The following is a 28000-nucleotide window of genomic DNA, read 5'->3' on the forward strand; positions in this document are numbered from 1 at the left end:
ATTTGGTATTTTTTCTACGATTTTATTACAATAAATTACAGTGGGACAAATATATTCCGAAATATGAATAGTTTTATCCAGTTCCTTAGTGAAAGTGCAATGTCTCAATTTGATATATAATATTTTTATATCTATTACTGTAGGTACATGCAGATACAAAAGTGCACTGTCTCAGTTTGACAAATTGCTGCCTTAGTGCTTGTATTTTCAATGGACCATTTGGAAAATTTTACAGAAGACTTTTTTTTTTGTTTTTATAGGCAAATTCTAAAAAATTCTCGATTGTGGTAATTTCGTTTTATACATATGTGCAACAGGAAATGTTTAAAGATAATTTTTCAAAGATTGAAGCTATAATGTGCCCATATTATGACTTTAACCCTAGAGTGGGCGCGTCTTTCCGTAAAATGTTAGTGGGAGCGTGGGGAGCATTTTGCCGCTCGTTTTTGTGGACCATTTTAAGTAGGAATACTGCAATTTAAATAATTTATTTGCTCAGGATTTAAGTAAAACACAAATAAAAAATTATAAATCGACATATTTATTGAACTCTGTTCAAAGGATCTTTGGTTTACAGTCGACTTTATAAAATTTAGCATTTTAATTTAATTATTTAAGTTATCCTACTATACTTCTATAATATTTATAAAAATGGAAAAAAACCACATTAAATATTTTCTAAATCTACAGGATATGCTTTGAAGAAAAAGTCTTTACATAAGTATGTGCCAATGTTCATTGCACAGCAATTTTGAGCATCTGCAACACCCTTTTTTCGTGTGCCTATTTTTATTTGAAGGATATATACTGCATTTGCCTTCCTTTGAAGATAATATTTGTTCTATACGAACAAAGCGAGCAATTTGGTTCCTCAGAGGAATATTTAAAGTGTCTACAAAAGACCTTGCGTTTATATATGGCTTAACCAGGACCATCGCAATCTCTTTCAAGTACTGTCAGCGTATCATCAAGTGTTCAGTATTGGCTTTGTAAATTATTTGGCTTTTTAAACCGGCAATATTCATCATTGAAAAAAATAACATCATTGGACTCATTTACGTAAATATGAATTTTATTGAAAATGGTTCTGGACACGTATGATACACTGAAATTAAAGAGCTTTTTTAGTTTTTACAATAAAAGTATCATAAGTTATAGTGTACATTTAAACTTTGTAAATAAACAACTCTTATTTACTCTAAGCATAATATAATGTCCAATTGCTATAGTCTTGCGATTATAATGATACGTAATAGAACATTCACCTTTTCATTCTACCCACAATACTGTAATTTATTGGTGAACTAAGAGTGTCCGACTACTTATTAGTTTCTTTATTCAAAAGTTCCTACTATAATACTCACAAGTAATTCTTTTATTTAGTTTTAAGTATCACTTGTATTTTTCATAATAAGTGAATGGTTTTTATTTTGAGAAAATAAATGTATTAAACCGTAAATAATATAGAGCACAATTTTTACTTACGGGAGTAGGCGCGCAGTGAGCAAATCGCCGCCGGAGGACACTTGATGGTAACAACCTCCTTCTCAAACAGCCCCCCGCGTACCGATGGCGTCCAATCTTTCGGAACGGGTTGCGAACGATAGTGAAGGCAGCTACTAAGAAGCACAAAGTTTAAGCGCAACAGATTTAAGAATTATCAACGGTTTTTTGCAGAGGGCGGCAAAATGCTCATAGCGCCCCCTTTCTAGGGTTAAAGGTGAACGATGAACATGGCTTGAAAATGACGAATGATAATTTTTGATATTGAACATATCGTCTGGAAATTGAACAATATTCGGCTCCTATAAGTTTGAGGTATTTTTTGTTCAACTAGCCAATTAGTGGTAAATTGTAAGTACAGGGTGATTTTCAGATTTCAAACACTTTACTTTTATCTTAGGTAGTAGTTGACTTAAAGTATTATTTTCAAAGATACAAACAGCGTCCGTGAGGTGATATTTTACAAAAACTGCTCTATATAAATCATTAAAATATTATGTAAGTTTGAAAACACCGAGCAAGTACAAAGGTACCTACCGCTAATATACTACTATCGGTTGTCGGTGCATGCGTGATGTGAAATATTCTAACATAGTACGTATTACGGCCTCCGTGTCCATGGGGTAATGCTCTTGTCTAGAGATACGGAGGTCGCAGGTTCAAACCCGCGTAGGTAATTTTTCACTAATTATTAATTTAAAATAACATATAGGTAGTTTATTTGCGGCACGTTCCAGAGTGGAAAATATGGTGTAAATACCACTATCAGAATTGAAATGGCTTTAGCCGTGTTTGGTGACCAGATCTGAATAGGTACATACTTACCTTCTCTCCTCTCCTCCCTCCTTCTTCCTTTCCTTCTCCTCTCCATCTCCTTCCCCTCCGCACTACCTTCAACCTCACAATATACTAATATATCCCATTTGTGGATACCCAGACGGCCGGCATAGTCCAGTGGTAACGCATTGGACTGCCATTCCGAAGGTCGCGGGTTCGAACCCGGCGTGCGCAAATAAATTTTATTTGATTAATTTGTGTTATTTCACAATTAACTAATTAAAATAATAATATAGTATATTTGCGGCACGTTCCAGAGTTGAAGATACTACCAGTATCGCCCTGGTGTAAGACCACCATTCAGAATTGAAACGTTGCTCCAAATGGCTTTAGCCGTGTTTAGTGACTAGATCTGAATAGCCAGGTACTTCCCCACCTTCCTCTTTCCCTTCCCCACTTACCTTCAGCCTCACAACATCCCCCAATTGGGGATGCCATAGTCTCACTGGCTCCAGACGGGAGCAGTTGGGACTCTTGTGAGGTATTCACTATAAAAAAAAAAATAAAAAAAAAAAACCCACTGGCTCCAGATGGTTGGGAGCAGTTGAGACAGTGTGCGGTATTCCATTAAAACAAATCCTGACTGCTGTGTAAAATTATTCAAGTTCATTTTCAGTTGAAAATTGGAACTGATCAGTAGGTATTAAATCTAATAAATAAATTAGTATTTCTTTATTTGAAATGAATGTGGGATTTTTTTTTATTTTTATTGTTTCGTTACCTACATTTGACAAATGTAATTTTTTAAGTTTACTTATTTTAGAAAGATTTTTTTTTATTTCGAAAATCTTAATTGCGTGAGTTTATTATTCATGTTGATTATTGTGAATAAAATATTATTTATTTAAATACTTTCATCTGTTAAAATCCTATAATTACATTATCACGCGATTTGGGTTATGGGTCTGCGCTAGTATAACAATACATTTATTATTGTTAGTCGTGTGCCTAGTTGGTTTTATTGTCGTTCCTAAATAAGGATTTATTTATTGTTTTTTATGAGACTAAAAGACAAAAAATCGGAACATTTTAATTGAATGAATTCAAAATTGAAAGATTTGGACTTTGTTTTAATCAGCGATCTTAGCAAAGATAACGGACTAAATATGTGTCGTAGATGTCTTTCAATCAGACTATGAGAACAGTCGACTCCTTGTACATTTCCATGTCCTGACTATTTAATTGTATTTCTTGAAGAAAACGTAATAACCCAAATAAATGGAGAACCGTAATAACAATAATTACCATAGCGTTATCAATATTTGTCAATTAATCCCTAAGCAACAAGGAGGGAATATCCCAACATTAGCAGAATAGAATATCAGTAATCACAAACCTTATTAGTCATAAACAGATCATTTTTATTTTTTTACTCGAGTAGGAAGTGAAAAATGACAGACCTTCACGCTTATGAACAGATTTTGTATCAGTAACATTTGTGTTAGAAAACTTTACATATTTATGAAATTTATCACTGTGAATATAAATGTTTTACTATCGTCAACTTGCTTAATCAATTTATATATATAAATGAAAACGTAAACGTTTGTTTCTTCCAAATTTAAATCTCCAAAAGTTCTTCACCGATTGCTTTAAAATTTTGTGGCAACGTTGCATTTTCAACGTCTATTTGTATGTTTTTTAATATACCAACAAAACAGCACCATCTCTTGGACGTAAATATTATTGCAAACGCGCTATTATTTCTCTTTCAGTAAAGACATAATCAGCCACAGCAACGCGTGGCGGGGTACAGCGAGTATAAAGAACTGGCCTTTAAAAAAGTAACTTTTTTATATTTAAGTTGGAACTATGAAGTAAAATATACTTTTTTTAAATAATTCATTACATAAGTTCTAAAAAGAAACAAATCTTTCGAAATGTGTTTATAAAAATGGTGGAAATTTTCAATTTGATAGGCAGGTATGGGTACGACTGCCCCTGGAACCATTTTTTGGATAGCAAACAGCTCTGGCACAGGTAACCAACCCCAATTGGTTAGCTGTATTTGTTTTAGCAGGAGTGCCCGGATTAATGGTTTGAGGTTTGTCCAGGTCTTGGCAGCGGATGCGTCTGCTCACCAGCAGTGTGGCGGGCGGATTGAGAGAAACCGGTTAAAGGAGAACGCTTGACCTCTCCCGCCAGATAGCCCCTTGCCCCGCAATGGGAGGGATGGAATAATATATGCGTAACTCCTGGAAACCCTCAGATTCCTATCCACCTCTACTACCGCGTTCATTCCTAGAACTTCATTTCCTTACAAAGATCCTCCATACAGCGTCACCAAGGATGTCATAGGCCCTACCTTGACGTCACTCACATACCAGAGGGAGGAAAGAATCCATACATCCGTCACTCCTAGAAGCACTAACCTCCAGATTTATCTATCTCTCCATTTCGAGAATACTAATAATTGCAGTCAGAACATGAAAAGAGTCGATGGTCCTTTCGGGCACATAAAAAAAGGGTTTTTCACCTATGTCGGTAGGCATGTGATTCCTAAAATGTCCATTTTGAGAACATGAGTAGTTGTTTTCAACATGAATAAGGTTTTTCTCCACTGTGAGTCTGCATGTGTCTCGTCAAATTTCCCTTTTGAGAACATGAATAATTACAGTTGGAACACGAAAAAGGTTTTCCTCCACTGTGAGTAAGCATGTGGCTCGTCAGATGTGACTTTTGAGAATATAAATTGCTGCAATGGGAACACGAATAGGGTTTTTCTCCACTGTGAGTCCGCATGTGTCTCGTCAAATTTCCCTTTAGAGAACATGAATAATTGCAGTCGGAACATGAAAAAGGTTTATCTCCGCTATGAGTTAGCATGTGACTCATCAGATGTTCCTTTCGAAAATATGAATATTTGCATTCAGAACATGAAAAGGGTTTATCCCCAGTATGAGTGCGTAAGTGTCTTTTGAATTTTGACTTATGAGAATAGGAGTTGTTACAATGGGGACAAGAGAATCGTTTATCCGCAGGATGCGTCTTCAGATCTGTTGGTAAATTAACAAATTATACTTTTATAAAAGACAGTAAGTAGGTACCAAAAATCTTACAAAATGGGACGGAACAAAGTGTTTATTTAAAGAAAAAAACTGATTTTACCTGCTGTCTGGGTAATTCTTTCAAAGCTTTGTAAGCATTCCTTATTAACATCCGGAAGGTCTATGTCAATTTCTTTATAAGGAAATCCCCCCTTATCTACTTCCGCGGGTCCAAGTTCCCCCTTTATGGGAACTGTCTCCACATTAATGCTGCCTAGAAACATTTAAAAAAAATAAACTTATCAGAATATTTACCTACGATTAAATATTTTTAGAGAAAATATTTACAATAAAAATATCATTAAATAACCATGTATATGTGTGAATTTGGACAAGACACTAAAGAAATAAGAAGAACCCCAGATGTCCGCTTCAGGGACCAATGTCCCGAGAAGGAAAACCATTAGCTCTTGAGCACCTTCAGTGCGGAATTTTGTTGTTTATGGCCGATGGAACAAAGTTTTCTTGCATCACTGTTATGTGTATTTTCAATGTGTAATACATGTAACTTATATCACGTCCAAATAAGTTTAGTAATTTTCTGTAAGATAAGTAAAAACGAATAATACCAAACGACCTTACGTATGGCGAAAGAGGTTCTGAATAAGCGTATTATGCACTGCCTGCGTTACATCTCAAAAAATAAATGGATTCCAAAGTTCGGAATTGAATATTTAGATTTTTGTACATATACAACCGAACTTACTGGCTGTGCGAGTACTCTCAGCATACCGCAAGCATTCCTTCTTTACATCTGGGAGGTCGACATCTCTATCCGTATAGGGTATTTCACTGCCGACTCCTTCCTGGTGCCCTGGTTCCGACTTGATGGAAACAGTATCTGAATATAATAGATCCATGACACTGCTGGGGTGACGATCGGTAATTGGTTAAAGGAAAAAGAAACATACCTGAAAAGGAATATTGTTATGAAGGAACTTAAAATTGCGCGAGCTTTGCATATTTTGTATCGGTTGGAACATTCGGTCAAAAACTGTGAAGGCGTATGCATTACAAACATTTGTCCTAATTGAAATTGTGACCTTGAAGTTAAATCTTTTGAGAACGGTTAAGACACTAGTCGGATTACACTAAATAAGCAAGTATTGGATCCGCCATACCATTTTTAATTAAAAATCTGCAATCCATATGCTTTATAATTTGAATCAGTCTTGGAAATACTAAAAATAAGTAGACGTCAAATTGACAATACGTTCCTCAAACAAAAAGCTAAGTGAATTCCCTTGGGCCAAACTTGCCGATTGGCGCAAGTTAAGCTAGTTTACATTTAAAACGCTGCAATTTTGAACAGTGCAGCATTTGAGCAAACCGTAGTCTAAATTAAAGAAGAGTGGCCGCTTGGTTTGATTTGGAATAAGAGCCGCTGTCAAAATGAATACCTACCGTGATTAATACTCGTGTAGAAAAAGTCAGCATTAAAACTTACCAGTAACTATCACAAGCTTGAGATGATACATATAACTGCCAGGGTAAAAATAGTGCAAGATTATTTTACTATAAATGGAAACAGGGTGAAACTATTTGCAGTGAAGTACAATGCATCAAACAGTTTAATATAAAAATTAATAGTTAGTGTTGCCCATTAGATTGTTAAAAACCCTTAATCGGGCACCTTGGTACGAACAACATGGAATTTCGCAATTCCTAAACGGGCAAGCACTTCTGGGCATTCCAAAATTTGTTTTTTAATTACGTCAGTGAATTTAATTTGGCAAATAGTCCGTGCTATTTTGTAACAGCTTTTTTATGTGTCTTCTGTCAAATGTGTAAAGTAAGTTGTGCGTTTTTTTTTTACCTCGATTAAAGTGAAGTCCTGCAAAAAGTTTAGTTATTACTAAGTTTTCAAGATTGATTTGTTAAACATTATGAAAGGTTATTTTCACTGTTTTTTTTTAATTCCCGAAAAAAAATACTGTTATTTAGGAATTTTTATTTTAAACTAAAATTGTTAGTTTGCAATTAACTGCTGATCGAAAATCGACCGCTCATTCACCTCAACCATTCTCGCAGCTTTTTTGGTAGGTAGATAATATTTTTATTAATCATTTTACGATTAGCAAAGAATAATTGCGTATTATCAGTTTCCGTTGGATTTAAAATCATAGATAGTAAGTAACACATTGTACTACGGGAATAATATTAGGTTTTTCAAGCAATTCGAGTTATTTTTGACGTTTCTCCGAATTGGGAATCGATTTACGTTTTCGAGTGAATTTTGATTGTCTCGGACTGTGTGATGATTTTTGACAGAATCGTGTTTTACGTCGTATGAATCGAAATTTTACGATGGTCAAAAAGATCGAGTTAATTAATCATCGATGATTTTTCGATTGTGCCCCACGCTATACTGGAATCAAATAATAGAAATAAGATTCATAATCTATGACTCATTATTATCTATGTTACTTACATAACCTATATTTGACCTAACCTTATTTTTGTAGACAGTAGACACGTGCTCACGTGAGTGATTTATTTATATATGCATATGCTATGCTATCGTCACCTGCCAATCGTATCGTCCTGTTTTTCTGAACTATAATTATACATAATTTTTCTTTCACTGTTTAACCCACGCAGTTAAATTTATAATTCCATCCTTTGACAGTTTTGGTAAGTTCTAATGCTGATATTTTCTACCCAAGTATTCAGCATAATCAAATGCAGAACTGCGCTGTGGCTGACGCGACCATGCTAACTTAGATGACTTACACCAAATCGGTACACGTAAGTTAGGAAATCCATTATTTTACATTCTGTTTGAGAAACTTTTAAATGTCAATTTGACGTAGAAGTACCTTTTTATGGATTTGTATTTCGAAGGATTCGATTAAAATTATCACAATTTCAAAAAAATACGGAATACTTGGTTGTACCGACATTTATTAAAAGCCGGTCGAATATACCGATTATGTCATTTTGTATAGAGATGTAGAGGAAGATGGCATCACATTACTTTAATACTACTCTATACCTCTTTAACCACTAAAAACATATTTTAATTAACAATAGCATTACTATCATTACACGTAACTGTAACTTACTAAATCCAAATTATCCAGGCTTATTTTTTTCCTAGTCTTGCCAACATCGTAATCCTCTTCAATCACACCACTCTCATTATCTATAAATATAAAAAAAAAACAGCATACTATAGCCACAATTCTTGCTTTCTCTCTAAATATTACTTAATGATTATATCTTTGTATTATAACAGTCTTTATGTAAACATTGCTTATTACCCTGCAATACCAAAATATTATTATCTAAGTACCAGAAAGTCACCACCTACACCAATAAAAATGTCATTGAACTCTGTTATGACAGAACTATGTATAGATACTGTAAAAAATTCTCACTACCATTATCATCTTTAAACACCTATGGCACCACTTTCACTCTTTTGTCCTCAAATAATTCCTATCATTTTACCAGGTTCATCCATAAACACAAAAACATCATAGCAATAACCTCAAGTGAAACTAACCCCTCACACATCAGTGCTCATAACCACAAGTCATATCCTACACCACTTACCCTCAACACCAACGCTTACGTTCCTTACTTGCGTAACTCTGATTATACATGTAATCCATTCCACCATTATAATTATCTACATAGTTATAATCAAACAAATAAATCTGATACTTTCATTGCATTTAATAACCATTACGAATGTAGATCTTCTATGTATACTTACTCGTTTAATTAATGATATTCTCTCAAAAACTGTAAAATTCACCCTCCATAACACAGGGTCATCCCTAGCATGGAGGGTGAAATATCACAAAAACCATATGTACCCTTCTAAGTCTTGTATTAATAAAATAAATAAAATAAATAAATAATAATAATAGATGATTTGTTTAGCGCCGTTTTTGCGAAAATCACCTCAAGGGCGCTGTACAATTATATAATACATTATAATAATTAAAATAAAATAACTTTGTTTAAATACCACTTTATTGTATATATTTATAACCAACCGGTTTCAGTTCAGCCCGAACCTTCATCAGGGTTAATAAAAACATATTAAATTAATTACAGAGGTGTATGGGTACTTATAGTTAAGCTGGAAGAGGGAGAGAGAACATCAACTTTGGTGGGGGTGGAAGACTTAGGTAGGAGAGAGGGGGTAAACATAGGTGCAGGAAATGGAAATATATTTAAAATGGGGCTGTTTGTTAAATCTAATTGTTTATTTAGTAAATTGATTTTATTGACTTTAAGGGATTTTTTTATCTCGAGTGCTTCTAAATTGTTGAGGCGTAGACCTATCCCGTTTCTATGTAATACTTCTACACCTGAAGGCTTATCAAATGAGTGATCTTTATCTATTAAATGTGTTGCAAATTCCGAAAAACCTATGTTGTTTAAGCATCTCAAGTGCTCAACTACCCGCGTTTGAACATTTCTTGCAGTTTTACCAATGTAAAATGCTTCGCAGTCGTTACATTTAAGTTTATAGATGCCAGAATGACTTAAATTATTTTCTTTATCTTTTGAGTTAATTAAAAGTTTACCTAGGTTATTATTGGTATAAAAAGCGGCTTTAATTTCTGTTGGAAATTTTAAAACACATGAGGACGAGAAATTATTAATGTATAAAATTCTACGCCAACCATGGTTTTTATTTACTGCGATGTTGGGGATACTATTGTACAGGAATTTATTACAAAATATGAGTCGTTGTTTTTTTGCAAGGATTTTATCAATTAAGGTATGGGTATATCCGTTATTTATGGCGATAGATTTGATTATAGAGAGTTCAATATTGAAGTTAACTTTAGATAGCGGAATAGTGACAAGTCTGTGGACCATAGAATGGAAGGCAGAATGTTTATGGGAAATGGGATGGTTAGAAGTACTATGAATGACTGTATCGGTAAAAGTAGGTTTTCTATAAATATTAAAATTAAATTTATTATTAATAATGGAAAGGGATAGGTCTAGAAAATTTAAACTGTAATTAGTACCTATTTCTACTGTAAACTGAATATTTTTATGGAACGAATTAAGGAGGGACAAGAAGGAATTAAGTTGACGTTCTGTACCTTTCCATATGCAAAAAATGTCATCAACATAACGTTTCCACATAAAAACGTTATTTAAAAGAGGTGAGTTAGAACTAAAAATATTTTTTTCCAAGTTATCCATGAAGATGTCAGCAAATAGAGGACTCGTAGGAAGACCCATGGGTAGTCCGTATTTTTGTTGGACTATAGCGTCATTAAATTTAAAGTAGTTTTGGTTAAGACAGATGTTAAACATTCGGGCAAGATCGTCAGAAAGATCTTTTGGTAGGTTTGAATTTGTTAATAAATTAGACAGTATAGTTCTACATTCGGGTACAGGTACATTTGGGAATAAATTTACAACATCGAAAGAAACTAATTTACAGTTATTGGGTAGAGACAAATCTTTTAAATTATTGACTAATTCATAAGAATTCTTAATTGTATACACAGGGGAAAATACATTTGAATTATTAAATAAGTGAGTCACAAAGGAAGCTAATTTGTAATTTGGGGAATTACAGCATGATACTACAGGTCTAATGGGGCTATTAGTTTTGTGGATTTTTAAGAATCCATATAGTCTTGGGATTTTTGGGTTTTTCGTGAGGAATTTGACATTATCATATGACAGATCTTGAAAAACTGGTGATTTACAAACTTTTAATGCGTTTTTGATGTGTTGTTGAAACTTATTAGTAGGGTCAGTTCGTAGAGTTTCGAAATTGTCATTACTGATGAAGTTGTGCACTTTAGAGTTGTATTCCGAACGGTTCATTATTATTATTGTATTGCCTTTGTCGGCTTTTGTTAAAACTAAATTTTCATTAGTTAACTTTTTACGAATGTTGTTTGCTTGTTGATTTTCTGGATAAAACTTTGGAATATATTTAGGGATTAAATCTTGAAGAATTTCAGCACTCTTATATTGGTATGTAGTTGGAAAGAATTGTAAGGCTGTCTGCATGTCCACTGCTACATTTTTAATCGCACTGTTAACATTATTTTTAGTATAGTGAAGGTTGTGTTTTAAACCTTTTGAGAGTAATGTAATCTCTTTTGGGGTAAACTGTACAGAAGATAAATTTTGTACCCGATCATAAAATGTATGTTGTGAAGATGGTGGTTGGTTATCACTAGTTTTAGAATTACAGAGATTTTTTAGTTTTTTTTCCAAGATTAAACGTTTTTTGAATGATTCTATTGAAACATAATTCCTAATTTTATCGTCAAAGAGATCCCATTCAACTGGGTGGAGATTATGCACTAATTCAATATGTAAAATTTTGACTTTTAATTTAATGTTATTTCTTTGTTTATATGCATTAATTAAATCTTCTTTTAACCACGCCATTTTAGCTTTATGAATTGAAGAGGACACTGGTAAATTATTGTTAAAACTTGAAGTCAAATAATTGGGGAACACTTTCATTTTAATACACTGTTTATAAAAGTTGATATTGATACACATAATTCTGTATTTAATTGAATATTTTTTATATACATAATTGCTTGTTTGGCCGTACTCGCCGATATTAATTTTTCACTTGTAGCAAACACTTTGTGGGCTGAACTGAAACCGGTTGGTTATAAATATATACAATAAAGTGGTATTTAAACAAAGTTATTTTATTTTAATTATTATAATTATGTATACCCACAAAGTGTTTGCTACAAGTGAAAAAAAAAAAAAAAAAAAAAAAAAAAAAAAAAAAAAAAAAATATAATACATTTATAAAATGATCTATGTTATTACTAACTATATATGAAGATAATATACAGTACCATACTTGCCTGGTAGGTCACTTAAGATTAACACTTAAATAACATTAATAAATTTTTTATCAGCAAAATTTAGATACAGGATTTATGACATTATTGGGCATTTGGATATGATTGGACTTTCTATCGGGAATGGTAAATATATTTTAAGGGTACGGCAGCTTAAAAATGTAAGTTTTTAGTTTAGACCTGAATTCTGTTGGACTTGTTATGGATCTTAGTTCCGGATGGAGATACTCCGAAAGCGCGATCACCAAACTTATTTACTAACAATTATTATTTGTTTATACAGAATATTCTTACCTACATAAAATTTTCAAAGGTCATCAAATAAGAGTTGCGTTGTTGATACAACATTCTTTTTCCTGCAGTTTCAGGTGTATTTTTGGGATTAAACCTATTCCATAACCGTAACACAGTCTCGCCATGGATCTACTAAATCCAGAGAGTGTTTCCATCAAGATGGAACCAGGGCCCCAGGAAGAAGACGGAGGTGAAATGCCGAGTATGGATTGTGGCCTCCCAGATGTAAAGAAGGAATGTTTACAGTACGCGGAGTGTACTCTCACAGCCAGTAAGTTGCATTGCATATGTAAAAATGTAGAATAAAAAAAAGTTGTATTCAAAATCCATTTACAGGTCAGATATTTGCTGATTGTTTCCCAGTAACGGTGTGATTTTTCAGTTTTGCATTTATTAATATTTCATTTTCTTTGCAATCTGACGATTTAAAGTAAACCGAAAAATTGTGCAATACGATCAATTGTTTAACGAATAAGTTATTTATTTATTTTATTTATTTTATACATGTTACATTGTTTTGAAATTTACATAAAGTAGATATAATGAATCACCATACTAGGCGGCTGCCTGTTTCATGGTGACTAATTGAGTGTAATTACTTTGTATGAAATATGAAATCTAGTGTAAACATATGAAATTAGTAACTATAGATGAAGCTAAAATTTTGGAAAAATTGTAATAAAAAAAATAAGATAGAAATTAGAAAGGAGAAAGAAGTAAATTAGCATTAGATTGTAAAAATGTACATAATTATGTATATATATATATATTTTTTAATATGTGTGCATGCAAGCACTCATGTATATATAGCAGCAGACATACCTATATACATATAACAACACATGTATATATACACCCATATGACGCATCCTCACGCATATAAACAATATATACACCTCTATCTGAGTACTTGGAATAGGCTACTAACACTATAACAATCACACATCAAAAAATCCCCGAGCGCTTTCCTGAAACTGTCGTATTTGGCTATTGATTTTATTTCTAACGTTAAATTATTGAATATTTTTAGAGCAAGAAAGTTAAATTGTCTTTGTGCCATTGAGGTTTTTATTGGGGGAATAGTATAATTGGATTTGTTGGAATATCTTGTATTATGGGTCGATTCAAAAATATTATTTTTCGTATGTTTGAATTTATAGTAGGAGGATATGTTTTTGACGTATAAGGATTTTATGTTGAGTACTTTGAAGTCGTTAAATAAGTCCTTCGTGGGGTGAATATAGTGTACTTTAATTTTTGAGCTTTAATTAATGGATCTAATATCGTGTTAGAGCATCCTCCCCAGACTACTATACCGTAAGATATAATTGATTGGCATAAAGAAAAGTATACCGTTTTTAGTGTATTTTTATTTAGAATATTTCGTAATGACCTGAAGATATATGCCAGTTTCCGTATACGGTTTGTAACATTTATTACGTGATCTTCCCATCGTAGTTTATTGTCAATTATTACACCCAAATATTTATAAAATAACAATAACAGAATGTGATCCGTGGTTAATTTAGAACTAAATTTGAATTTACTTCGAAAATGTTTGTCTCCCCTTTTTAATCACTCACATTAATGGAAAGGTTTATCGTAAAAATTAATTAATGTTGGTCATAAATGTACTTTTCCACATAATGTTAAATCGTGGAAACTTTTTTTTTTCACCGAATATAGGTAAACAAATGTTTTTTTTAGACTGTAAAATAAATTTTCCCTTTTAAACACACACTCACTACACGAAATTGAAGAGAGTGACCACACATTAGTTTGGAAGGGCCAAGACAGCTATATCACTTAAACACACACTCACCACATGGAATTGAAGAGGGTGACCACACATTAGTTTGGAAGGACCAAGACAGCTATATCACTTAAACACACACTCACCACACGGAATTGAAGAGGGTGACCACACATTTGTTTGGAAGGGCCAAGACAGCTATATCACTTAAACACACACTCACCACATGGAATTGAAGAGGGTGACCACACATTAGTTTGGAAGGACCAAGACAGCTATATCACTTAAACACACACTCACCACACGGAATTGAAGAGGGTGACCACACATTAGTTTGGAAGGACCAAGACAGCTATATCAATTAATATTTTTGAATCGTGTGATATATTTTAAAACATTTTGTAAGGCATAAGGCAACTTCGCAGTTACTGAACCAATGAGTAGTCGTTTCTTTGGATGTTGCAAACATTACACCGCCGGTACGATTTTTGTCTCTTTGAGTTAAAAACAATAATATGAATAATAAAGTTCGCATAACAAAGCATGACGAATTCATTAAAATCTGAATGTTTATAAACATAAAATAAAATCGAATTGTAAACAATCTCCGGTTACTGGCGCCCTAAAACTAGATCAAGATAATGGGTTCCCTGTGGTGTAAACAAACACACATCAAATGCGTGTAGCGACAAGTGACCGCGACGTGACCAATACACAGACAAGCTCAAACGCAACTGCTGTGTGGCATATCTTTCTTTAAGAGATTTCTGTGAGATACTTGTTACAAAAACAGCTTGTTTTTGAACAAAAACCAAAAACACATTTTCTTCAGGGCCTCCTGTGTGGAGTTAATATAAAAAAGTAAAGTTTAAAACCCTCGAGTAAGTGTTGACAAAGCATCAGGTAAATGGAAAATCCTTTTACTTTGGTCTTCAATCAGCAAATAAGAGTTACACATAAAGTCATCCACGCTCCTGGCCTGCGAATGTAGCCAGCCGTCCACTAGGCTAGAATTCTCCAGCCGCACAGTAGGCGTTAATAACGTTTGTTCACACAGTCTTATCTGGAGGTACTTTGGTTTTTACCTCATTATGTATTTTTACAGGAAACTGTCAAAATACAACAAAAATTCAACTTACGTTATTTTGGGATATAATGTAAGATGCATTAAAAACACATCAAATATCTATTAAAACATTATTTCTCTAGATTTATAAAACTCCGTAAGTACAGAATAAGCTCAAGAGTAGCTAGTACTTCCTTCCTGAAGCGGACATCGGGGGTCTTTGTTTTTTCCTAAATTAAGCTGTTTGCCTATTATCCAAATTCCCGCCTCGGCAGGGTAAATCAATTGTATCTTCAATCATGCACTTTTTTAAATAAGAAAAGATTTTATCATTCACTCTTTCGGTGACTGTTATTTCTGATGTACGTATTGTTGTTTGGTTTTACTAGGTGACGTAAAAGTGGAGACTGTTACCTGCAATGTAGAACCAAGACCACGTGAAGAAGGTGGAGAGGGAATTCCCTATGTGGAAACTCACAAAGAACTTACGGATGTTAAAAAAGAATGCCTAAAACACGTTCAAAGAATTACCCAGACAACAGGTAAATAACGAATCGTGCTATTTTTTTTTTTCGTTTTTGTGAACGGTGCTTAAGCTTAGAGATTTACCTATTCGTTAACTTTTTCAGATTCATTTACAGATCTAACGACAAATCCTGAAAAACTATTATCTTGTCCCCATTGTAACTTAATCAAAATCTCTCGGAGAGGGCGATCGTAACAATTCAAAATGTATTTTGTAAATTTATTCGAGTTGTATTGTTCGTCTTGGAATGCAAATGATCACTGTCACTACTGTTGTTTTGTTTTCCCAGGTAGTACTAATGTGGAGACTGTTGCCATCAAGGAGGAACCAGGAACCCGAGAAGCAGATGAAGGGGAAATTCCTTCTATGGAAATTGAAATATACCTGCCGGATATTAAAAATGAATGCCTTAAACGCCCTCAAAGAATTACTTACACAACAGGTATTCGTGCTTTTTATTTAATTCATTTTTATGAACCAACGGTACTTTCAATTATACCTTTATTCGTTATCTTTTGCAGACACATTGACCGATTTGAAGACACATTCTGGGGAAAAACCATTCTTCTGTCCCCATTGTAACTACGCCTGCTCTTATAAATCTAAGTTGGAAGGTCACTTGCACACGCATACTGGAAAAAAACCTTTTTCATGTTCTGAGTGCAACTATTCATGTTCTCAAAAGGGATATTTAAGGATTCACATGATGACCCACAGTAAAGAAAAACCTTTTTCATGTTCTGAGTGCAACTATTCATGTTCTTATAAGAGTAATTTGATAAGACACGTGTTTATCCACAGTGGAGAAAAAACCTTTTCATGTTCCGTCTGCAATTATTCATGTTCTCAAAAGGGATCTTTAAGGAGTCACATGATGACCCACAGTAAAGAAAAACCTTTTTCATGTTCCGAGTGCAACTATTCATGTTTTCATAAGACTTATTTGACAAATCACATGCTTACCCACAGTGGAGAAAAACCTTTTATATGTTCCGTCTGCAACTATTCATGTTCTCGAAAGAGAGCTTTGACGATACACATGCTGACTCACAGTGGAGAAAAACCTTTTTCATGTTCTGAGTGCAACTATTCATGTTCTCAAAGAGGTAATTTGACGAAACACATGCTGACTCACAGTGGAAAAAAACGTTTTTCATGTTCCGAGTGCAAGTATTCATGTTCTCAAAGATGTAATTGGACGAGACACATGCTGACTCACAGTGGAGAAAAGCCTTTTTCATGTTCTGAGTGCAACTATTCATGTTCTCGAAGGGATTATTTGAAGATACACATGCTGACTCACAGTGGAGAAAAACCTTTTTCATGTTCAGAGTGCGACTATGCATGTTGTCAACAGGGTAACCTGAAGGCACACATGCTGACTCACAGTGGAGAAAAACCTTTTTCATGTTCAGAGTGCGACTATGCATGTTGTCAACAGGGTAACCTGAAGGCACACATGCTGACTCACAGTGGAGAAAAACCTTTTTCATGTTCCCTGTGCAACTATGCATGTTATCAAAAGTGGCAACTAAAGATCCACATGCTGACTCCTCACAGTGGGGAAAAACCTTTTAAGTGTTCCGTATGCAACTATGCATGTTATCGAAAGAGCGACCTAACGAGCCACATGCTGACTCACAGTGGAGAAAAACCTTTTTCATGTTCTATGTGCAAATATGCAAGTTGTCAAAAGGGTCAGCTGAAGACACACATGCTGACTCGCAGTGGAGAAAAACCTTTTTCATGTTTCCTGTGCAACTATGCTTGTTATCGAAAGGGTCAACTTAAGATCCACATGCTGACTCACAGTCGAGAAAAACTTTTTTTATGTTCCTTTTGCAACTATGCATGTTATCACAAGAGCAACCTAACGAACCACATGCTGACTCACAGTGGAAGAAAACATTTTTCATGTTCCGTGTGAAAATTTTCATCTTAGCGAAACGCCCATCTAAAGACCCACTTGCTGACATAGTGGCGAAAAACCTGTTTTATTTTCCATAAGTCCACATATTAATGTTTTAAAATGCAATCTGAGGCGCAAGCTGATTCACTGCGGAGAAAAACTTTTTCTTGTTCCATGTTCGTCTATGGATGTTCTCAAAAAGCCACATGCTGACTCACAGTGGCGACACATCTTTTTCATTTTCCAAGTGCACATATTTAGTTTCTAGGTTATCTTACCTCTATATAAGATATATATTGGACATTAGATGGATCAAATGCTGACTCACAGCGGAGAAAAACAATTTTTTTTTGTTCCGAGTGCAACAATGCAAGTTATCAACAGTGTTCCTTGATGTGAAACTTGCTGACTCACAGCTAAAAAAACACTTTTAGGTTTTCTGGCTGCAATTATTCATGTTCTCAAAAGAGAGATTTGAAAAAATACCTGCACACTTACAGTGAAGACTAGTTTTTTTCATATGCAATTATGCATTTTCTCGAAGAGACTCTTTGACTGGCCCCTATTTTTGTTCCTTCTGTTAACATTCATCTTCACGAAAACTATTTACACAATAAATTTTGGTTATAGATATGATATGTTTCACCAGAGAGTTTCCAGTATATAAAATATGTATCATTTGTAATGTTCAATATATATATTACCTTTCGATTTTTTTTAAATTTGTTCTGGATCGAATTGTAAAGGATTTGATTATTTTTTAGAACATAAATGTACGAAGTATGTGTGAAAAAGATATTAATGTCATATCTACTACTTAGACAAATATCAAAATATATATGAATATGTGTACAATAATGAATTTAACTATTTATTAAAATAATATTATTACACTTCTTAATTGTCTGTCAAAACTATAAATTTGTAGGAGCAGCTATTAGTGCGTTCCAGAATATTTTCTTTTTTATTTACCCTGCGGAGATCGCACCTTGTACCTGCGAGAATTATTTGGTAAACTCAGCCGCTAGGTACTTCAACTGCTCGAGAACTTACTACCTGGGCAGACAGGAAAAAGTTCCATTAATTTGACTGATGACGATTTTTCTCTCAGATATTTTAAAATGTTAGTATTTTTCTCCGTACATAACAGAACCGACAAAATTTAACTTTTGATTTTTTTTTAAAATTTTTTACTAATTGAAAATTGTTGTCCAAATGCCTTCATGCGATCATGCATTTTGTTACGTGCTTAAAGCAGATAAAGCGTTATAATGCCGTTAAAGCGTTATCAAAAAATTCGTAAATTTTTACACTTTGACAATAGTTGTTAAAAGATTATTCTGGTAAAATCTATTGCCAATTGTAGAGAAAATTAGGAGCATTTATAGCATGAATTAAAAATCGAACAAGTTGGGTTTGTAAGGGCTGCAATGCCAATGATCTATGATTTTAATCGAAAAAAATTTAAACTCTTTCATTAAAAAAAAGTTGAAATATTTATGTTTTTATAATTATTAGTAGTAAATACAGATACTACTTATTCGTTACAATTTTTAATTTGAATCTTTTTGGAAATCAGTATAAATTTCTTTGTAATTATGTATGTAAGTAGATGCAATTTATACTGATTTCCAAAAAGCTTTTGATAAAGTTAATCACTCCATCTTATTAAAAAAACTTGAACAAATAGGAATACATGGAGTTCTACTTCGCTGGGTGAAATCATATTTGTATAACAGAACTCAATTAGTTCTTATTAATGGATACAAATCATCCCCTATAAATGTAACTTCGGTGTACCACAGGGTTCAAATCTTGGCCCCCTGCTTTTTCTTATATTCATAAATGACCTTGGCTCGAAATTAAATTGTGATTATGCTTTTTTCGCCGATGATCTTAAAATTTTCCGTAAAATCAAGTCTGTTTCCGATCATCAACTGCTTCAAAACGACATCGACACACTTAATAACTAGTGTACTGTCAATGATATGCACTTAAATGTTGAAAAATGTTACATTTTAAACTTCACTAGAAATAGAATTATAAAGGATTTTTCCTATGTTATTAATAATATTATTCTCAAAAAGGGGTCTGTCTGTAACAGGTGTTTTTTTTTAAATTTTTTTCCATTAATTTATTTGACGTAAACAAATTAAATTTGTCACAATAACTTTAGTAAATAAGCTCGGTAAGTATTGGCACACTCAAGATAAGTCACCAAACAGAAAAATAATTTTAAAAAAACATCGATAACTCGGGACATGACAACACTAGTGGACTAGTGTATCGATATTTCGTCTTTAAATAACTTCTGCATTCTAACAAATCGAAAATAATTATTTTATTTAAAAAAAATACTTCGTTTAACCTTTGCCGTTTATATGACGTATAGATGAAAGGTTGACAAGACTGCGTGCTTTCATGCTTTTATAATGAGAAGGTGAAAGTACATTATTTTTAAATGAATTGTCAGGTAACCATTTTATTTCGGGCAAATTAAAATCACCAATAATAATGAACTGTGAATTGGAAATTGAATACTTTAAATACAGATCTTGTAATTTTTCAATCTGATTACAATAATTGTCTACAGTTACACTAGGAGGAATATAGAGGATGCAAATAAAGATGAGCGAGTTGGAACGAGACTTAATTAAGAGCCACAAATCTTCATTGTCACTCTCCCATTCCGTTTTTCTGGACACAAGAAGTTTTTTAGAAACGGCGGCTAGAACTCCACCACCTTCTTTAGACGCAGATTTGGTTGACTCACGATCTCTCCTAAATACTATATATCTGTCATCAAACAGTTCTTCACTAAACACTGTTGAGTTCAGCCATGTTTCAGAAAAACAAATAATGTCATAATTATTGATTAAAATTTCATTGCGCACACTTACGGTCTTTGTTCGAATACCCCTCACGTTTTGATATAATATATTTAATGCATCAACAGCAACTGCCTCGCCATCTTTTTCCGTATGATTAAACGCCCTAGTCGATGGTGGAGAGATCCTTCAATAAAGCCGCTTTGTACGCCGGGCAGTCCTTATCTCCAGTGGGGTGGGCCCGGGAAGCTGCAGGCTTTCCGAAACGTGCGCATGTAGCGCAACTGGGTGCTGCAGCAGCAGCGGGGCAGGCCTCGCGCGCGTGTCCTTCTACACCGCAGTGAGAGCGTCTCTTTGTATCTTTGAAGTACTTGTGAGAATGTCCAACCATTTGACAGTTCAGACACACTATAAGTCCTATAAAGTCACGCACACCGCAAACGGTCCAGTCCACGAATACACGACCTTGTTGCACCAATGCATGACGAATGTTAGCGGGCACCGAGTACACTCTGTGGCAAGACGGTCCGGTTCGAGCTCCAGCCATATGACTAAGTTTGCACTTGGATGCACACTCTTTAAAGTTGTCACCTTCAGAGATTCCAGAGAGGGCATTCTCTAAAAATTTCTCATCCGATAGTTCACGGGGCACGTTAAAAAATATTAACCTTGGCTGCCTCCTAACTGGAAGACGGGCACTCAGCAAGTCAGAGCTGGATATAACAGGATCATTTAAAAGCCTTTCTTGTTCCTGGCTGCTGGCAGTGTGGATAATGACTCCTTTGGTTTTTATGTTTTTTACTCCCGTTATCCTCACTCCTAATTGCGATGGCTTAACGATGTCCTTAATAATTTTTTTATTCCCATCGCTATCATCGACCCCCGGTAGTTTGGGAAAAAAACATACAGATGGTCTTGGTTTCCCTATATTGATACTGGTACGAGTGAGTGGTGGAGGCACTGGGAGTTTTTTCTTTGTAACTTCAGCAAATGAAAGGCTAGCCTCTGTTGCATCAGCCACACGACGCATTACTGGACCCAGATCTGACTCAAGCTGTTGAATTTTGTCCAGCAGCTGTTTTGTATAATTTTCGGCCATTGTTTTCTCGGCCTGCAAGACCTTGATATTAGCTAGGGCCGAATTAAGGTCTCCTCTAAGCTCTTTCTTCTCCAGCAAAAGTTGGGCAACAGAACCGAGAACATTTGTCACGTTTCTCGATACTTTGAGCTGCTGCTCTTTAGACACTTTGGATGGCTTTTCAGCCAATGCGTCCTGTAAGGCTTTTAGGGCAATTTGAGTCCCGGATAATATTTTATGTCCTGATACATGACTCAGGTCAGGGTTATTTTCGGCTTCAATCTCATCAGCGTCGGAGTCCGATTCTTCAGACTGGGAGGTGTAAGGGGAAGCAATTATAGGGCTTTTAACAGAGTTATTTTTTTCCCCATAATTTTTAAACATATGTATCAACGGCAAAGGTTAAACGAAGTATTTTTTTAAATAAAATAATTATTTTCGATTTGTTAGAATGCAGAAGTTATTTAAAGACGAAATATCGATACACTAGTCCACTAGTGTTGTCATGTCCCGAGTTATCGATGTTTTTTTAAAATTATTTTTCTGTTTGGTGACTTATCTTGAGTGTGCCAATACTTACCGAGCTTATTTACTAAAGTTATTGTGACAAATTTAATTTGTTTACGTCAAATAAATTAATGGAAAAAAATTTAAAAAAAAACACCTGTTACAGACAGACCCCTTTTTGAGAATAATATTATTAATAACATAGGAAAAATCCTTTATAATTCTATTTCTAGTGAAGTTTAAAATGTAACATTTTTCAACATTTAAGTGCATATCATTGACAGTACACCAGTTATTAAGTGTGTCGAGGTCGTTTTGAAGCAGTTGATGATCGGAAACAGACTTGATTTTACGGAAAATTTTAAGATCATCGGTGAAAAAAGCATAATCACAATTTAATTTCGAGCCAAGGTCATTTATGAATATAAGAAAAAGCAGGGGGCCAAGATTTGAACCCTGTGGTACACCGAAGTTACATTTATAGGGGATGATTTGTATCCATTAATAAGAACTAATTGAGTTCTGTTACAAATATGATTTCACCCAGCGAAGTAGAACTCCATGTATTCCTATTTGTTCAAGTTTTTTTAATAAGATGGAGTGATTAACTTTATCAAAAGCTTTTTGGAAATCAGTATAAATTGCATCTACTTACATACATAATTACAAAGAAATTTATACTGATTTCCAAAAAGATTCAAATTAAAAATTGTAACGAATAAGTATTATCTGTATTTACTACTAATAATTATAAAAACATAAATATTTCAACTTTTTTTTAATGAAAGAGTTTAAATTTTTTTCGATTAAAATCATAGATCATTGGCATTGCAGCCCTTACAAACCCAACTTGTTCGATTTTTAATTCATGCTATAAATGCTCCTAATTTTCTCTACAATTGGCAATAGATTTTACCAGAATAATCTTTTAACAACTATTGTCAAAGTGTAAAAATTTACGAATTTTTTGATAACGCTTTAACGGCATTATAACGCTTTATCTGCTTTAAGCACGTAACAAAATGCATGATCGCATGAAGGCATTTGGACAACAATTTTCAATTAGTAAAAAGTTTAAAAAAAAATCAAAAGTTAAATTTTGTCGGTTCTGTTATGTACGGAGAAAAATACTAACATTTTAAAATATCTGAGAGAAAAATCGTCATCAGTCAAATTAATGGAACTTTTTCCTGTCTGCCCAGGTAGTAAGTTCTCGAGCAGTTGAAGAACCTAGCGGCTGAGTTTACCAAATAATTCTCGCAGGTACAAGGTGCGATCTCCGCAGGGTAAATAAAAAAGAAAATATTCTGGAACGCACTAATAGCTGCTCCTAAAATTTTATAGTTTTGACAGACAATTAAGAAGTGTAATAATATTATTTTAATAAATAGTTAAATTCATTATTGTACACATATTCATATATATTTTGATATTCGTTAAGTAGTAGATATGACATAAATATCTTTTTCACACATACTTCGTACATTTATGTTCTAAAAAATAATCAAATCCTTTACAATTCGATCCAGAACAAATTTAAAAAAAATCGAAAGGTAATATATATATATTGAACATTACAAATGATACATATTTTATATACTGGAAACTCTCTGGTGAAACATATCATATCTATAACTAAAATTTATTGTGTAAATAGTTTTCGTGAAGATAAATGTTAACACAAGGAACAAAAATAGGGGCCAGTCAAAGAGTCTCTTCGAGAAAATGCATAATTGCACATGAAAAAAACTAGTCTTCACTGTAAGTGTGCAGGTATTTTTTCAAATCTCTCTTTTGAGAACATGAATAATTGCAGCCAGAAAACGAAAAAGTGTTTTTTTAGCTGTGAGTCAGCAAGTTTCACTTCAAGGAACACTGTTGATAACTTGCATTGTTGCACTCGGAACAAAAAAAAATTGTTTTTCTCCGCTGTGAGTCAGCATTTGATCCATCTAATGTCCAATATATATCTTATATAGAGGTAAGATAACCTAGAAACTAAATATGTGCACTTGGAAAATGAAAAAGATGTGTCGCCACTGTGAGTCAGCATGTGGCTTTTTGAGATCCATAGACGAACATGGAACAAGAAAAAGTTTTTCTCCGCAGTGATTCAGCTTGCGCTTCAGATTGCATTTTAAAACATTAATATGTGGACTTATGGAAAATAAAACAGGTTTTTCGCCACTATGTCAGCAAGTGGGTCTTTAGATGGGCGTTTCGCTAAGATGAAAATTTTCACACGGAACATGAAAAATGTTTTCCTCCACTGTGAGTCAGCATGTGGTTCGTTAGGTTGCTCTTGTGATAACATGCATAGTTGCAAAAGGAACATAAAAAAGGTTTTTCTCGACTGTGAGTCAGCATGTGGATCTTAAGTTGACCCTTTCGATAACAAGCATAGTTGAACAGGGAACATGAAAAAGGTTTTTCTCCACTGCGAGTCAGCATGTGTGTCTGCAGCTGACCCTTTTGACAACTTGCATATTTGCACACGGAACATGAAAAAGGTTTTTCTCCACTGTGAGTCAGCATGTGGCTCGTTAGGTCGCTCTTTCGATAACATGCATAGTTGCATACGGAACACTTAAAAGGTTTTTCCCCACTGTGAGGAGTCAGCATGTGGATCTTTAGTTGCGACTTTTGATAACACGCATAGTTGCACAGGGAACATGAAAAAGGTTTTTCTCCACTGTGAGTCAGCATGTGTATCTTCAAATAATCCCTTCGAGAACATGAATAGTTGCACTCAGAACATGAAAAAGGCTTTTCTCCACTGTGAGTCAGCATGTGTCTCGTCCAATTACATCTTTGAGAACATGAATACTTGCACTCGGAACATGAAAAACGTTTTTTTTCCACTGTGAGTCAGCATGTGTTTCGTCAAATTACCTCTTTGAGAACATGAATAGTTGCACTCAGAACATGAAAAAGGTTTTTCTCCACTGTGAGTCATCGTCAAAGCTCTCTTTCGAGAACATGAATAGTTGCAGACGGAACATATAAAAGGTTTTTCTCCACTGTGGGTAAGCATGTGATTTGTCAAATAAGTCTTATGAAAACATGAATAGTTGCACTCGGAACATGAAAAAGGTTTTTCTTTACTGTGGGTCATCATGTGACTCCTTAAAGATCCCTTTTGAGAACATGAATAATTGCAGACGGAACATGAAAAGGTTTTTTCTCCAATGTGGATAAACACGTGTCTTATCAAATTACTCTTATAAGAACATGAATAGTTGCACTCAGAACATGAAAAAGGTTTTTCTTTACTGTGGGTCATCATGTGAATCCTTAAATATCCCTTTTGAGAACATGAATAGTTGCACTCAGAACATGAAAAAGGTTTTTCTCCAGTATGCGTGCGCAAGTGACCTTCCAACTTAGATTTATAAGAGCAGGCGTAGTTACAATGGGGACAGAAGAATGGTTTTTCCCCAGAATGTGTCTTCAAATCGGTCAATGTGTCTGCAAAAGATAACGAATAAAGGTATAATTGAAAGTACCGTTGGTTCATAAAAATGAATTAAATAAAAAGCACGAATACCTGTTGTGTAAGTAATTCTTTGAGGGCGTTTAAGGCATTCATTTTTAATATCTGGCAGGTCTATTCAATTTCCATAGAAGGAATTTCCCCTTCATCTGCTTCTCGGGTTCCTGTTTCCTTCTTGATGGTAACAGTCTCCACATTAGTACTACCTGGGAAAACAAAACAACAGTAGTGACAGCGATCATTTGTATTCCAAGAAGAACAATACAACTCGAATAAATTTACTAAATACATTTTGAATTGTTACGATCGCCCTCTCCGAGAGATTTTGATTAAGTTACAATGGGGACAAGATAATAGTTTTTCAGGATGTGTCGTTAGATCTGTAAATGAATCTTAAAAAGTTAACGAATAGGTAAATCTTAGCACCATTCACAAAAACGAAAAAAAAGATAGCACGATTCGTTATTTACCTGTTGTCTGGATAATTCTTTGAACGTGTTTTAGGCATTCTTTTTTAACATCCGTAAGTTCTTTGTGAGTTTCCATATTATAGTGAATTCCCTCTCGATCTTCTTCTCGTGGTCTTGGTTCTACATTGCAGGTAAGTCTCCACTTTTACGTCACCTAGTAAAACCAAACAACAATACGTACATCAGAAATAACAGTCATCCCTCCCCGAAAGAGTGAATGATTGAAGATCCCATTGATTTACCCTGCAGAGGCGGGAATTTGGATAATAGGCAAACAGCTTAATTTAGGAAATAACAAAGAACCCCGATATCCGCTTCAGGAAGGAAGTACTAGCTACTCTTGAGCTTACTCTGTACGGAGTTTTACAAATCTAGAGAAATAATGTTTTAATCGATATTTAATCTGTTTTTAATGCAGCTTTTATTATATCCCAAAATAACGTTAGTTGAATTTTTGTTGTATTTTGGCAGTTTCCTGTAAAAATACATAATGAGGTAAATACCAAAGTACCTCAAAATAAGACTGTGTGAACAAACTTACTAACGACTATTGTGCGGCTGGAGAATTCTGGCCTAGTGGACGGCTGGCTACATTCGCAGGCCAGGAGTGTGGATGACTTTATGTGTAACTCTTATTTGCTGATTGAAGACCAAAGTAAAAGGATTTTCCATTTACCTGATGCTTTGTCAACACTTTTACTTAAGGGTTTTAAACTTACAAGCTGTTTTTGTAACTAGTATCTCACGGGAATCTCTTAACGAAAGATATGCCACACAGCAGTTGTGTTTGAGCTTGCCTGTTTATTGGTCACGTCGCGGTCGCTTGTCGCCACACGCATTTGATGTGTGTTTGTTTACACCACAGGGAACCCATTATCTTGATCAAGTTTTAGGGCACCAGTAACCGGAGATTGTTTACAATTCGATGTTATTTTATGTTTATAAACATTCAGATTTTAAAGAATTCGTCATGCTTTGATATGTGAACTTTATTATTTATATTATTTAACTCAAAGAGACAAACATCGTACCGGCGGTGTAATGTTTGCAACATTCAAAGAAACGAGTACAGACTACTCATTGGTTCAGTGACTGCGAAGTTGTCTTAAGCCTTACAAAATGTTTTAAAATATATCACACGATTCAAAAATATTAATTGATATAGCTGTCTTGGCCCTTCCAAACTAATGTGTGGTCACCCTCTTCAATTCCGTGTGTTTAAAAGGGAAGATTTATTTTACAGTCTAAAAAAACATTTGTTTACTTATATTCGGTGAAAAAAATAGTTTCCACGATTTAACATTATGTGAAAAAGTACATTTATGACCTATATTAATAAATTTTTACGATAAACCTTTCCATCAATGTGAGTGATTATTAACGGGAGACCAACATTTTCAAAGTAAATTCAAGTTTATTTATTTATTTCTAAATTAACCACGGATCACATTCTGTTATTGTTATTTTATAACGTATTCGTTAAACAATAGATCGTATTGAACAATTTATTGTTTTACTTAAAATCGTCAGATTGCAAAGAAAATAAAATATTAATAAATGCAAAACTGAAAAATCACACCGTTACTGGGAAACAATCAGCAAATATCTGACCTGTAAATGGATTTTGAATATAACTTTTTTTTATTCTACATTTTTACGCAATGCAACTTACTGGCTGTGAGAGTACACTCCGCGTACTGTAAACATTCCTTCTTTACATCTGGGAGGCCACAATCCATACTCAGCATTTCACCTCCGTCTTCTTCCTGGGGCCCTGGTTCCATCTTGATGGAAACACTCTCTGGATTTAGTAGATCCATGGCAAGACTGTGTTACGGTTATGGAATAGGTTTAATCCCAAA

The 28000-nt window shown here is 34.2% G+C and overlaps 2 protein-coding genes and 1 long non-coding RNA gene across 3 annotated transcripts; 1 reads left to right on the plus strand and 2 right to left on the minus strand.

Moving 5' to 3' along the window:
• Positions 1-1477: 1477 nt before the first annotated feature.
• Positions 1478-6963, minus strand: LOC149415849 (uncharacterized). Its single transcript, XM_089641744.1, has 5 exons — positions 6835-6963; positions 6094-6298; positions 5449-5601; positions 5270-5336; positions 1478-1616 (listed from the first exon to the last, which is right to left on the minus strand). Exons 2-5 carry the CDS (start codon positions 6245-6247, stop codon positions 1478-1480), a joined length of 513 nt encoding a protein of 170 aa, XP_089497870.1. The 5' UTR covers positions 6248-6298; positions 6835-6963.
• A 5487-nt stretch (positions 6964-12450) lies between these two features.
• Positions 12451-17127, plus strand: LOC149415850 (uncharacterized). Its single transcript, XM_089641810.1, has 4 exons — positions 12451-12779; positions 15717-15820; positions 16143-16295; positions 16375-17127. The coding sequence occupies exons 1-4, from the start codon at positions 12632-12634 to the stop codon at positions 16381-16383; spliced, it is 414 nt and encodes a 137-aa protein (XP_089497936.1). The 5' UTR covers positions 12451-12631; the 3' UTR covers positions 16384-17127.
• Positions 17128-23781: 6654 nt separating this feature from the next.
• On the minus strand, positions 23782-27981 carry LOC149415851 (uncharacterized). Its single transcript, XR_016303589.1, has 4 exons — positions 27811-27981; positions 26139-26292; positions 25723-25874; positions 23782-25643 (listed from the first exon to the last, which is right to left on the minus strand). It is a non-coding gene; the product is annotated as an uncharacterized LOC149415851 (long non-coding RNA).
• Positions 27982-28000: the final 19 nt, after the last annotated feature.

This window comes from Hesperophylax consimilis, chromosome 17 (assembly GCF_061612785.1).
Source record: "Hesperophylax consimilis isolate HC1 chromosome 17, BYU_Hcon_1.0, whole genome shotgun sequence".
Lineage (NCBI taxonomy): Eukaryota > Metazoa > Arthropoda > Insecta > Trichoptera > Limnephilidae > Hesperophylax > Hesperophylax consimilis.